This window comes from Mesocricetus auratus, unplaced genomic scaffold (assembly GCF_017639785.1).
Source record: "Mesocricetus auratus isolate SY011 unplaced genomic scaffold, BCM_Maur_2.0 Super-Scaffold_6730, whole genome shotgun sequence".
Lineage (NCBI taxonomy): Eukaryota > Metazoa > Chordata > Mammalia > Rodentia > Cricetidae > Mesocricetus > Mesocricetus auratus.
The window spans coordinates 35,077,974-35,092,309 of NW_024429184.1; the positions used below are offsets into that span (position 1 = coordinate 35,077,974).

At 39.6% G+C, this 14,336-nt stretch overlaps 1 protein-coding gene across 2 annotated transcripts in view; it reads right to left on the reverse strand.

Moving 5' to 3' along the window:
- The window catches only part of Fbxl4 (F-box and leucine rich repeat protein 4), a 71,193-nt gene that overhangs the window by 19,488 nt on the left and 37,369 nt on the right, over positions 1 to 14,336 (reverse strand). For both annotated transcript variants that reach the window (XM_040740726.1, XM_040740727.1), the window contains one exon: positions 9,249 to 9,462. In XM_040740726.1, coding sequence (XP_040596660.1) covers positions 9,249 to 9,462 — 214 coding nt within the window. The remainder of the gene's footprint in view (positions 1 to 9,248; positions 9,463 to 14,336) is intronic.

Sequence of the window (14,336 nt, forward strand, 5' to 3'; positions counted from 1 at the left end):
ACCATGGTATCTTAATACTATATACACACCATAAATACTTGCATTTATTTTTCCTTATAGATGAGTAAACTGATTTCTTTTACAGTTCACACAGATGAAATCAGAACGGTTCAGTTAAAAAAAAAGACATGGTCATTTACACAATGGACTTGTCAATATCCTTACTGAAAATGTAACTGCGTTTCTATCAAAGGATAAGGGGTTAAGCTGACACAGAAGCTTAAAAGAGGAATCTGAAATACATGTTGTTTGACACTATCCATCTAAATGATGCCCAGCTAAGATACACTCACTGATCTAAAGACTTTTTTTCTTCCAAAAGTACTTCTTTCCTCTTTGTTATGATATCACAAAACATTATTGTAAACCTAGCTAACTACCTGTGGCTGGTGAGGTCATGGACCCTGGAGAACCTAGTATTGTCACCTTCTTAAACCAGTATACTTTCTAACTGCATTTTAAACACTTATCCTTATACTCACAAATAAAAGTAGCTCTCATTCCTCATCAGAGAAGTTTGTTTTTGGCAACAGATGGAGACCATTACATAAATCAACAAGTGGTCAAAATGCAGAAAACAACCAACTGTGAGTACCACCTTCAATTGATAAGTCTACAACACAACTCCTACACCGAAAGCTTAGGGAATGTCATGGAAGTGGGGGTAGAAAGACTGCAGAGCCAGAGGCCCACAATGTCTGCTGTGACATAATGACACCACTTGGTGACATGTCAACCAGGTTGGCGAGAAGTCTCATAAGACTCACACTTAGATGTCTCATAAGACCCACACTGAGATCAATGGGTACTGAGAGACAGACAATGGGCCACAAGAGCCAGCTTATGAAACCAGCCAGGATAATTCACAAGGCAAATGGAAAAAGGAAATGTGGCATATATTTACAATATAGTATTATTTAGCCATAAGGAAGAGTGAAATTAAGTCATTTGCAGGTAAATGGATGGAAATAGAAATCATGGTTATACATCAGAGAGACTCAGAAAGAGCTGTTCTCTCATATCCACAATCTAGATTTTTAAAAATATACATTAAGTTCTTTCCTGTTTCCCAGACTCTGGATGGGGAACACGGCGAGGGGTGGGGGGGAGTGGGACCTGGGAAGAATAGAGGGGGTAAAGAGGAAGGGAGTTGGTCATGGGGGAACAGGAAGTTGAGGGGGTGGGGGTAGAATAGGGGGAAGAGGGAATCATAGGATCGAAGACAGTACAGGCACCAGAGTGACCTCGAGTGATCTAAAGGTATAACATCATTTGGCAAGCTAAGCAATAGTGGAGGGACCACCTCGAATGCCCATTCCTGATAATGAACTTGATGTCTATAACCATCCGGGAGCCTTCATCCTGTGACTGATGGAAACAGAGGCAAACACACAACTAATCACTGAACTGAACCCAAGGAACCCAGTGACAGAGAGGAGTGATGAGCAAATTGGCAAAGAATGGGCTGGCAAAACCAGCAGAGACAGCTGATCTGAACAGGGGAGTGCTCTTGGACCCCAGACCGACAGTGGGGAGGCCAGCATGGGACTGATCTGGACCCCCCAAATGTGAGTGTCAGTGAGAAGGCCTGGGCAACCTATGGGGCCCTGAGCTGTGGATCAGTGTCTATCCCTGGTATACAAACTGTCTTCATGTGCCTATAGCACAAAGAGAGATGCTCTCTCAGCCTGGACTCTTAGGGGAGTGCCTTGACCCTACCAAGAGTAAAATGACAGACTCTAGATATCCCCTATGTGGAAGGATTTGGCAATAGGGTGGGAGGGAGGGGGAAGGGGAGTGCGGGAAGAGGGGAGGGAGAGGGAACTGGGATTGATTGACATGTAAAACAAGCTATTTAAAATTAAAATAAAAAATGATATAAAAAATATACATTAAAGTAGAAGATGAACTATGAGAAAGAGGACCGTGAGGAGAGAGACAAGAGACAGTAATAGATCAATGGTGTTTATCAAAGTATATAACGTGTATGTATGAAAATGTCATGCTCCATTGTTTTATACAACCACATGCACTAATTAAAAAGACAATTCATATAACTCTCAGGGTCCTTCCATCTTCCAGTAAGTCTTATCATTTGTCTGCCCTTATCACATACTGATGAGAGAATGGGCACCTTAATTTCTTTTTCTGTTACTGTAATAAAAGCAACTAAAGGGAGGAAGGGTTTATTGTGACTCACAATTCAGGGGTGTAGTCTATCATGACAGGTGTCCTGGCTAATTTTTTGCTAATTTGACAAAAGCAAGAGTCATCTGAGAAGATGGACTCACGATTGAGAAAAGGCCCCCAGTAGACTGGTCTATAGACAAACTTGTGGGGCATTTTCTTGATCAATCAGTGATATGGGAGGGCCCAGATCACTGTAGGTGATGTCACCCCTGGGCAGGTGGTCCTGAGCTGTATAAGAAAGTAGGCTTAGCAGCCATGAGGAACAAGGCAGCAGGTAGAGTTCCTCCGTGGTTTCTTGCTTCCAGATCCCTGCCCTGCTTGAGTTCAGGTCCTGACTTCATTCAGTGATGGACTATCAACCTAAAAGTGCAAGCTAAAATAAACTCCCTCTCTCCAAGTGGCTCTCAATCATTGTGTTTTATCACAGCAATAGAAATCCTAAGAGGAGAGGGTAAGTAGAAGGTCGTAGGGTAACCGAAGGTAAGTAAGTCAGTCAAGGCAGCAGGAAGTGGAAACAGCTGATCGCAAACAAACTACCCACAATCAGGAAGCAGATAAGGATGAAAGCTGCTCTGCTCAGTTATTTTTCTCCATTTATTTAGTCCAGCATCCCAGTCAGGGGATGGCACCACCCACAATGAATGGGTCTTCCCACCTCAGTTAACGCAACCAAGATAATCCTTCACAGTCTCTCCTAGATCCCATTCTCCAGTTGCATCCAGCCTCTGTCAATTCCCAATTAACCACCACAATGAGCTTATTTTTGGAGATTTCTTATACCTGGCTTCTGGTCACTGTCATGACTATGGTCAATGAGTCAGTAAATGAGGGATAATCTTTTTCAATGTAGTGACAAATCAGGCACGTGACCCTAACCACAACAACCCAATCACTTAAGTAACACAAACTAATGTCACCAAAAGCCTCAGTGTTTCCTTCAAGGCCAATCAGGAGACTAGAGTACAGATATATTCCAGCCTGGAGACATGTATCAAGGACTACAAAAATGACTACTAGCTTTATTATTGTATTAATTAGGTTTTTGTCAATTTGACACCACTAGAGTCACCTAGGAACAGGGAACCTCAATTGAGCAATTGCCCTACAAGACCCGCCTGTGGGCAAGTCTCCAGGACATTTTCTTGATTGTTGATTGATGTGGGAGGACCACGTCCAGTGTGTGTGGTCATGGGTTGTAAGAAAGCAAGCTGAGTGAGCCATGGCAGGAAATCAGTAAGCAACTTTATTCCATGGCTTGTGTGTCAGTTTCTGCTTCTGGGTTCCTGGTTGGGTTCCTGTCCTGACTTCTCTCAACAATGAGCTGTGAATGGGATGTGTATGCCAGACAAACCCTTTACTACCTAAGTTGGTTTTGGTCACGGTGTTTTATCACAGCAATAGAGAGTAAGCTGGAAGTGGGATGAAGATTTAAGTTCTCACATCCCACCCTTTATCTCCCTAAAGAATGCCACCAAATGGAGTCAAATGTTCAAATCCTGGAGCCTATGAGGGTTATTTCCTCATTTCACTGCTAAAATAAATAGATTCTTTTAAAAACAAATTACTAATATCCCTTTGCCCCATGTTCATTAGCTAAATCAACCTATCTGAAATAGATATTAGATGACAGCTAATGGCAGCCTGCATTAGTTAACATAAGCAGCCAAATGTGTTTCTTCCTACTAATTTCAACTCTTGATCTTAGCCATCAGCATTGGTTCTGCTATGTGAGAGGCCATTCCCTTAGAGTGTCTGTCTGCGAGCTGCACTGTGCCTGCCAACACACAATGTTTTTAAATCAGGTACAAAAGCAGCAAAGAGTCCACCATATCTGCATGTCAGAAAGCGAGTTCACGATACCAAATCAAATCATACTGCTTTTGATAGACAATTCATGTGTTTTGAGGGGAAAAAAAAATCAAGGCATTTTCACCAATAAGGCTACATGAAATTTTACTTTACAGATTAAAGTGGCACATGGAAAACAAAAGATGTATGCTGTTCCCCAACAGAAGTGAAGATCAACTGCTTTTGTTGTATGCTAGTTCATCAAGATGTAGGCAAAGGGGTCCTTGAAACTGTTGACACAGCCTACTACGCCGGTAAACAGCTGCTGAACTATACTTGCGGATTACTGACATATACTAGTACCCCACAAAACCTATAATCAGTTTTTTCACTTCCTCAGATTCTTTCAATTTATGCTCTATCATTCTTGAAGTGAGGCAATCAAAACTGGATGCAGGTGTTCCATTTATAACTCCAACTTTTAAAAAGCACTCTTGGTTTTCTTGCCTGCTGCTAAGCAACAGGATGGTATCCTCACTGAGAAATCTATCATTCCATTCTGATTTCCCACTCCGAAAAAAAGGAAGGAAGGAAGAAAGAGGGAGGAGGAATAAAAGAAGGAAGGAAGGAAGGAAGGAAGGAAGGAAGGAAGGAAGGAAGGAAGGAAGGAAGGAAGGAAAACAGGCTCAAACTGTTAACAGTAGCCCAGACTGTTCTAGGAAATGCACAGGACTTATCTGCAAGACACTCCTAAAGCACAAACCCTCATAACAGGTGTAAGTGGTAAAGAGATTGCATTGTTTGCTTTCAACAGAAGCAGTCAAGTTTTTAGAGTAATTTTCTATGGTCTTATGTACTCTTACAAATTTAACTATATCACCATGGATAGCCGACCTAGGTTCAAATCTGAATGTAAATATTGTTCCAGGTCATATTGTCTGAAACTTCAATTTCAACATCTATGAAATGGAACCACTGCCTACTCTCAGTGGAAATGGTCAGAATTAAAAAGCATCTGGCAAAGCAAACATCCCCAAATTTATAAAACTTTAGAACTAAAATATGTCTTCAAATTCCTCTAAGCCTCTGCTTGTTATACACGCAGACTTAGGTTTTACAAAATTACACAAGCATACTGCACTCACTAATATGAATTCTATAGGGACATAGAAATAAAATCTTACTGTATCATAATTTGACATATAGCATCAGTACTTCATAGCAGAGTCAATACTCTGTAATGTTCATATTTGCTTGTTTTTTATTTTGTATACTAAAGGTCCATGTGGCACAGCGGTGCACACCTGTAATCCCAGTCATTCGGGAGATGGGGACAAAAGACAGCTGGAGTCCAGGAATTCAAGGACATCCTGGGATTAATAATGAAATGTTATCTTAAACAATTAAGCATAGCCCTGCAAGACCAAAACAGCCTCTCCCAGAAAGCTCAGTTTCAGCTGGGCAGTGGTGACGCACGCCTTTAATCCCAACACTTGGGAGGCAGAGGCAGGAGGATCTCTGTGAGTTCAAGACAAGCCTGGTCTACAAGAGCTAGTTTCAGGACAGCCTCCAAAGCCACAGAGAAACCCTGTCTCGGAAAAAAAAAAAAAAAAAAGCTCAGTTTTACCCTTTGTCCTCATATACACAAGACTGACTCAGTCTGAAAGATAATTATCGCTCACACCTTTAATCCTACTGGGGAAGCGTGTCAGACAGAAGCAAAGTCTAAGGGAAGGATCCATTCTACAGCCATGCTGAGGAGAGGCAGTAGTTTGAGACTCGGTGAAGAGCTTCTTCATGGATCAGCACTTTCAGCCTGAGCTAGAGGTGAGAGCTAATGGTCGGCTGCTTTGCTTTTCTGATTTTCAGCTTGAAGCTTGACCCCTAATATCAGTCTCTGGGTCATTTATTTTTCCTGTTACACAGTCACATAAAATATAATTATCAAGTACAATAGCATAAAATATATATATATCAACAAGTTGCATGTAAATATTATATTTAGTAAGTATAACAATAAAACAATGGCATTTCATGACAGACTTTGAAGATCCCTCCAAAGAGGGCCTCACCCTCCCTGGGGAATGATGTGGGGATGGGGTGGGGGGCTGGCAGGGCTGGTGGAGGGACAAAGGAGGAGGGGTGGGAGAGGGAGCTGGGATTGACATGTGAAGCATTCATGTTTCTAATTTAAATAAATATTGAGAAAAAAACAATGGCATTTCAGAATGGGTATTCCTATTTTTAAAAAGATAGTTGAAAAAAATTGACAGCTGAAAATTTTATACCCACAAAAATGCTGGCTTAGTTTTCCACAGACCACTGAAACAGGGGCTATCTTTAAAGGGGTACTCGGGACATTCTTCTCCTTTTTCAAATAAAAAAGTCTCAGAGTGGCAGAATGACTTAGTCTGAATCAAAAAGGTTACCATTGGCAGGTTCATAATTGGAACAGTCTCCTTTCTGTGATCCCAAGTGACCTCTTAAAATTCCCCCTCAACAATCTGTTCCCAAATGCTTTGATCACAACTCCTGTCCACACATTCAAGCTTCTATAGATTACAAGGGGAAAGCTATAAACAGCATCCCCCATGAAACCAAGTGTCTACTCTGATCTACAACTAAAGGTGCTATATGCCTACATGGTTTTTAAGTATATTCTGTTTATTCACATTTACTCAAGTTACTTCAAATCGAAGGAATGATTTCCTAAACACTTTACTAAACTGCGATAGTCCAAGCCTGATTAAGAATAAAAGGATCATAACTAATCTCACTGAAGACAACAGATGTAACAAATATCTATAAGCACCGACCTGGCTGTGAATCAAAGCACTGTAGTGAATGCTCTGATACACTAAAACATTAATCCTCACAGCCTTTCAAGATGGTGTGTGTGCCCAGTTTATAAAAGGGAAGTAAAGATAGTTAATAACCTCAAGGCACACAATTAGGTGATCATCAGCCTCCACACCCAAGCAATATGGTTCCAAAATATTAGGTAATCAACCTAAATACGCGCTAACTTTAAAACATGGAGGCAGTGTCAGATTTCTCTCTAAGCCTGTAAGTGATGAGCAAAGGAGTCAAGACCATGCTGGGGAAGCCCACAGAAGCAACTGACCTGAGCAAGTGGAAGTTCAAGGACCCCAGTCTGACAGTTAAGGAACCAGCTTAAGGACGAACCAGGCCCCCTGAACATGGGGACAGTGGTGAGACCAGGGCCACAAAGGGATTATCCAGCAATGTAAGGACCGTGCTAACCGAGGCCCAAAACTTTATTATATTTCTCTATAATGGTCTTAATTAAATAAGGATGATCAAAACCGCTTATTAAAAAGTAATAGCAAAAAGTATAAAAACAGTAAGCTGTATGAGATATTGTCTGTTTAATTCACTATGAGTTCGAAGCATGGAGCCTAATAGGAAGAAAAAATTTGGTACGTAAAGAAATATTAGAGATTCCCAACGTATTAGGAAAAACACTGATAAATCTGTTAAAATTCTACATCATTTAAAAATTCTACCTAATAATTAAGATTTCCAGATCATGTAACTATAAGAAAATCCCAAAGTTGCAAATGAAAAATGACTAGGACAATTAAAAGCATCAGAAAGGGGAACAGATATGAGAAAAATACATTTAAAGACCCAAGCTTCCTTATATATTAACAATAGCCAGTGAAAATCAAATGAAAGGGAAAAATAGCACCTGAAAGTAAAACATGCAACACATAAGTGGATCTAAGTGAAGAAAGCTACACTGTGCCTTCAGACGTAAAGCAAGACCCACAGGAGCAGATGGGAAGCTTTATCAGAGAGTGAAATGGAATGGAATGACTAACTTCTAAATGAAACCCAATGAAAGAGACATCAGGTATGATAAGTCTATAGACACACCAAAAAGTCTTTGAATCCACAGTGAGGAAAGCTTTTCCTTCACAGTAAAACATTACACTATAAAGCTCCTTGATAATGTTACATGACCGCTAAACTTAACACATTCTCTAGGAACGTCTACATATATTACATATAATTTAGTACTCACAATGACCCAATGAGATCTGTATTTTTATCTTAGAGAAACTGAAATACCAAGATGCTGAATACCTTGGACCAAGTAACATTCAGAACACATAAAGGTTCATTATAGTGGGAAATAGCATTTCAAGAAATGCAACTGGGTTCTTTTATTCATTCACTTAGTAAATATTTGCTGATGGCCAATCTTGACCAAATTCTGTTCTAGAATCTGGAAACAGCACAATGAAATACAAGGGCATTATTCACTACTATACATAAAATTATATATCCTAATGTAAAGAGACAGAATACAAGAAGGAAAATAATGATCATGCTAGAGTATTGCAGGGATGTTAAAAAGGAAATAAAACTGGGTAATACAAGAGACACAAACCACAAAAGAGGCTTCCTTCTAATCAGTGCTCAAGAAGCCATCTGTAAAAAATTTAAATGTGCTAGAACCCTGCTCATTATTAAGAAATGCAGTATGCTGGGACACAGTGCAGATAAAAAGATGAAGGAAGAACTGAGTGGACTTAATTAAGAATGCTAAAAGAACCAAAAGCAGCCCTAGGAGTCTAGAGGAGGAAAAGCAAGCAGAAATTCACTGTTTATCAGGGGATCTTCCAGTCTCTCTTTTAATCCAGACGTATCACTGTCCCACTGTGACAACAACAAGCAAATGGAGACCACACAGAGGAGACTGTTACTAGTTAGACATTTTATCAAATAGACACGCCTAGAAAAATGCAATCTTCATCATTTAGAGAATGGTTAGTAAACAGTAGTATAGCATACAGTACACACTCATGGAAAGTCAGAAACCAGCACATACTGACCCAGAAAGGTGTGCTACAGGTGTGAGGATGCAAGCATATATATGACACGATTCTGTTTCACTAACATGAGAACTGGGAACGATGGTGACATTAATTTACTATGGCTACTTCTAATACTGTGCATTTTGCTTCCTCCTCCTCTAAGAGAAAGTCCTCCTGCATGGCACCTGCCGGCCCCTACCTCTAAATCATCCCCTTGGCTCACTCCCCGACAATGGCAACATTAAAAGTTTGTCATTTAGAACCACAACATGCTGTAACAATGAAGCGACTAACCAAGCTATAATGATCCTATAGTATCCAGATATCATAACCTTTGCTTTGAAATGAGAAATCACATGAAAAATTGAAGGCAATTAAATATTAACCTGGATGTTTCATCAGGAACAACACAAATGACGTTCTTACCTCTACTTTTGTCCGATAGAGAATGAGCCGCCTAAGGCTACATAACTTGGCAATGTGACCAAAAGCTTGAGGTGGCAGTTTATCACAGGATGAAAGATTTAAGTCTTGTAGACTTGGGCACATTTCGGAAATAACCTCCAAGCAAGTTTCATTAAGAAAGTGGCTGCATGATAACTCAAGGCGTACCAATTCAGATCCACACACCTTTAGAAACCTGTGAAAGCAAGACTCCATGAAAATTTCATAAAATTTATGAAATATTTTCGTAAGAACTTTGAAATTACATCACTGCTTGACAGACATGCTTGGAAGAACAGATTCTACTAAATAAAATACATAAATTGATTCACTGAAGTTCTTACTGATGCTGAAATTCATGGCTAACTAACATGAATCAAACTGAGGAGATAATGGACTCTCCTGGATTCACATGTCACAAAGTCAGCTTACTATTAAGTGGAAATTAAGACGTCAGAGAAGATAGCTCTACTACCTGTAAGTCACACCTGAGTTGTAAAATCAAAAATATAAAACCCTAGGCTCTTTGAATATATCAATGTCTTAACAATGCCCATTCAGAATGGGTTAGTATATTTTGAATAAAGCACACAAAATGACGGGTTTAATTAAATGGACTTGGAATTAGTTAGACTGGCTTCCTCTTAATTCAAGAAATATCTAGGTTGGTTTAACTGTACTATGCTCCCCCTAGCTGTTGCCATTTAGTAGATGGACTGCTAGATTTCAGAATCAATATAAAATATCCAATTGCCACTTCCCACAAACACAAAGAAACAAGGAAAGATAAAAGAATAGAAAATGTTTTATCAGAATAGAAATCACATTATTTATCTTGATTGCATAAAAACTGGTGTTGAATTGTTTGTTCATAGCTGTCGTAGAAAAGAATTTAAGAGTCAACATGAATGTGAAAGTATAGAAATCTATGAAGCTTCATCAACTGAGCAAGCTGCACCCTCACACAAGCACCAACTATACCCGGCCAGTGCCTATCCTTCAGTGTCACAAAAGCAACATTAGCACTCTTAACTTCCATTACAATGTTCTTCTAGGTGATTTAAGAACCTACCAATATACACTCAAAATAAAATCCAACTAAATCAGATAACTCAAATTTCTAAAAAATGACATGGGATGGATATCAAATACGGATTGTTTTTCTTTTGTTCTATCAAATATGGGGGTAGGATTCACCACTGTCTTTTTCAGGTTCTATTGCTGTGAAGAGTCACCATGACCACGGCAACTCATAAAGGAAAACATTACGTTTTGGCTCATTTACAGTTTCAGCGGTGTAATCCATTACTGTCATGATGGGAAGCACGGTGGCAAGCAGACAGACATGGTGTGGAAAAGACAACTTTGAGTTCTACATCCAGATTGGCAGGCGGTAGGAAGGAAGAAAGACACTAGGCCTGGCTTGGGCCTCTAAAGCCCAAAGCCCATCTCCCAGTGACACACTTCCTCCAACATGGCCACATCTCATAATCGCTGTCAAGTAGTGCCACTCCCTGATGACCAAGCATTCAAATACATGAGCCTCTGGGGAGCATTTTAATTCAAATCACCACCCATATTTCATCATTTTCTCTGTTATCAAAGGCAGACTTAAACTGTACTCATCATATTGATTGCCTCATGGTTTTGAACATTAAATGGTATTATGAAGGCAGTTCACAAAGATCAAAGCACCTCACAAACATTAAAAATATAAGTTAAGCCTTGACTAGCAAAGTTTTAATCTTTGAAAATTTTGTGTTTACATGTGCGTAGTCAGAAGACTTTGTGAAATCAAAGCTCTCTTTCTACTTTTTTTGCTGGTTCTAGGGATGAAGCATGAACATTCAGCCTTGTGCAGCAAGGACTTTTATTGGTCTGAGCTATCTTGCCATCTATACATCATTTTTAAACAAAACAAAAAATGGTTGTTCCTGACTTGCTCTAAATACTATAAAAATCCTAGTAGCCCACAGATTTACATGTGAAATGCCTATCCCCTGGTAAACTTCTGCAATCTGTATTCAGCTCTTCCTAAATTCACCTTTTCCTTTTAAACTCTACATTCAAGCAGCCTATCTTATTAGTGTGATTATCTGTGACATTTCACACAACTGCTCACTTCTTAACATTCTGATGCTTCTCCTGTGGCTCCCTTACCTGGATCTATTACAGCTCTGCTAATTATAATAACTAAGCTGCAGTGCTCGTGCAGTACATTCATTCACTCAGTAAATGTTTATTGAACTTCCACTATGGTATGCAGTGTACACTGGGAGACATCATGGATAAAACGCGGTTCCCACTTTCACAAAACTGACTTTCATTTTAGTGAAAGGAGACTAGAAACAAACAAACAAAAAACCATAAGTAGAATAAACAGCATATTAAAGAGTGAAAAAAAGTCAAGGGAAAATACAAGTAAAGAAAGGGCAACAGAAGCCTGGTCAGAGATGTCTCAACAAGTATAGCGGTAGGACTGAAGCGAGAGGGGGTAACCAAAGCAGGCATCCGGAAAAGGAACGTTCCAGTCCAAGGGAAGGGCAAGCATACTGGCTGGGGCAGAAACTGATGCAGGAGGCTGAGGATGAGGGCAATGAGTACATCACAGGACATGAAATACTTTCCTGGGTCACTATGAAAGTTCTGCCTTTCCTCTTGGGAGAGAAAGGTTCCCATTTACCAGAACCTTTGAACAGAGGAGTGATGTAACGCTTGTGCTCTACCAAGACTACTCTGGTTTGTGTAGAATTTAACTGAGAGGAGTGGGAGCAAGAGCAGAATGCCATCAGGACACTCCCCAACACTTAAGGAAGTGAGGACAGCCCACTAGATCCACAAGGTAGTATCAAACTTGGTGACAGCCAGGTTCTCGATCCACTTCCAAACTAGCAGTGCTGAACGGTGACAGACTTCCAACACAGCAGACGCAACTCTAACACAATCTGTTTCCTATTGTTTTTCTATCCACAGTTTACTTATTTATTAACATTTTATACTGAGTTCCTCAAGCTTCTTCATGTCCTTCAGCAACTGAAATACATCCTTGGCACACACACTCCTTAGCATAGAACAATGGCTAATGCTATCAACATTACAGACTGAGAATCACTTATAAGACAAGTCTCTGGGTATGTCTGTAAGAGATAATCTAGACTACATCAGCTTCTGGGAATCTGTGAGCCATTATTGAGATCCCATTAGCCTTTGGGCAGGTCTGCGGTCTGCAGGGTGTGATCTAGATTCCGTTGACTGAGGTGGGAAGACCCAACTTGAACTGAGAACAGCATCATTCCTAGGGCTTCGGTTCTGGTCTGAATACAAAGGAGGAAGAGAACTACAAACCAGCATTCTTTTCTGTGCTTCCTGACTGCAGGCCCAGGCTTCAAGCTTCCACTGCAGTGCCTTCCCTGCCATGACACACTGCATCCAGAACCGTGAGCCAAAGGAAACTTTCTTCCTAAGATGCTTTACCAGGGCATTCTGCTGTGAATCAAGACAAGTTAGAGAAACGAGTAGCATTTCAAAAGTCGTTGAGTAAATCTTCCAATTATCAAAATTCACTTCATAAATTTCTTTTTTATTGAAATATTTTTCATACAATATATTCTGATCAGTTCCCTCTCACACTCATAGCCATACTCTTTCTCTTTCCTTCTTTCTCCCTCCTTCCCTCTCTCTCTCTCTCTCTCTCTCTCTCTCAAGAAAACAAACAAGCAACAACAAAAAACACAGAAACAAACAGAAAAAAAGTCAAAGAAAGAACAAAAGAAACACATTTAGCCATAGACACACAGAAATCTCATAAAAACACAAAATCAAAAACCATATATATAAGCAAAATACACTGTAAGGTTAAAAAAATTGCCCAAACAAAGCATTGTAAGAAAAAAAAAAAAACCTCCAAAAATACCCTTGAGTTCATTTGGTGTTAGCCATCTACTGCTGGAAACAGAGCTTGCCCTTGAGTGGAGTTTGTATACCCAGTGAGACTCATGGGAGAAAAATAATCTTTCCTTTGGTGGCAGTTGTCAACTGGAGACAGCTTCCAGGTTAGGAATGGATACTTGGTGTCCACTTCCCCATCAGTGCTGGGCCCTATCTGGCTTAGACCTGTGCAGACCCATTCTTAAAAAGTTTTAGTGACTAAAAGTACTTTTCTATTCATGGAATCAAACTACTCCCCCAAATTGGACAAATTAACATTGTTACTTTACTTTGTGTACACAAGTAGCTATGATGAGTCATTCATTTGTAAATTAGAGATCTAAGAATGAATACTGGGTTTCAAAAAGTCCTACTTTTAAGTTAATAATTTCTAAAATGATTTGCAGATTAGAAAAGTTAAATATAAGTATGTGAATTCTAAGAACTAGATGCTTTAGTTTTCTTATTTCTTAATGGTCTTCGCTACTGGGCAAAGCACTTTTATCTACATTTCTTTTTCATACTTGAGTTAGAATGACTTGACACTTCTTTCCTTTTTTTCTCTCATTATGGGAAACTTTTCCTCCAAAAAATTTATAGAGGAGTGTCAAACTAATCACCAGAAACCTCATCATTAACAGGTAGGAAAATTTCAAGATGACTTGAATGACAGAACTGGAAAGCACAAAAGACAATGGCCATTCTTTCTGTTTGAGGCAGGGTTTCTCTGTGTAACATCCCTGCCTGTCCCGGAACTCACTCTGAGGACCACTAGGCTGACCATTAATTCTCAGAGATCCACCTGCCTCTGCCTCCTGCTGGGATTAATGGCATAAGCCACACTGCCAACTGACAATGCCGATTCTTATACTGCTCTTTTATGGTTTTCCCTCTGTCCAAGATTCAAATATGCATTATTTTTACTCTGAGTAGGTTATCTAATCAATGCTTATATTGATTCTTTTTTTCTGACCTTACAAAATATATCAATCTCACAAAGGCAGCAGCAACGGATTCACATGAATCATTTCTTAATACTCACCATGAAAGTTTTATCTTTAATGAAATTACAGATATTTTTGCATTGGCCAACTAGTTATTCATCTCAATTATAACATGGGTCATATGACTTGGAAGGAAAAT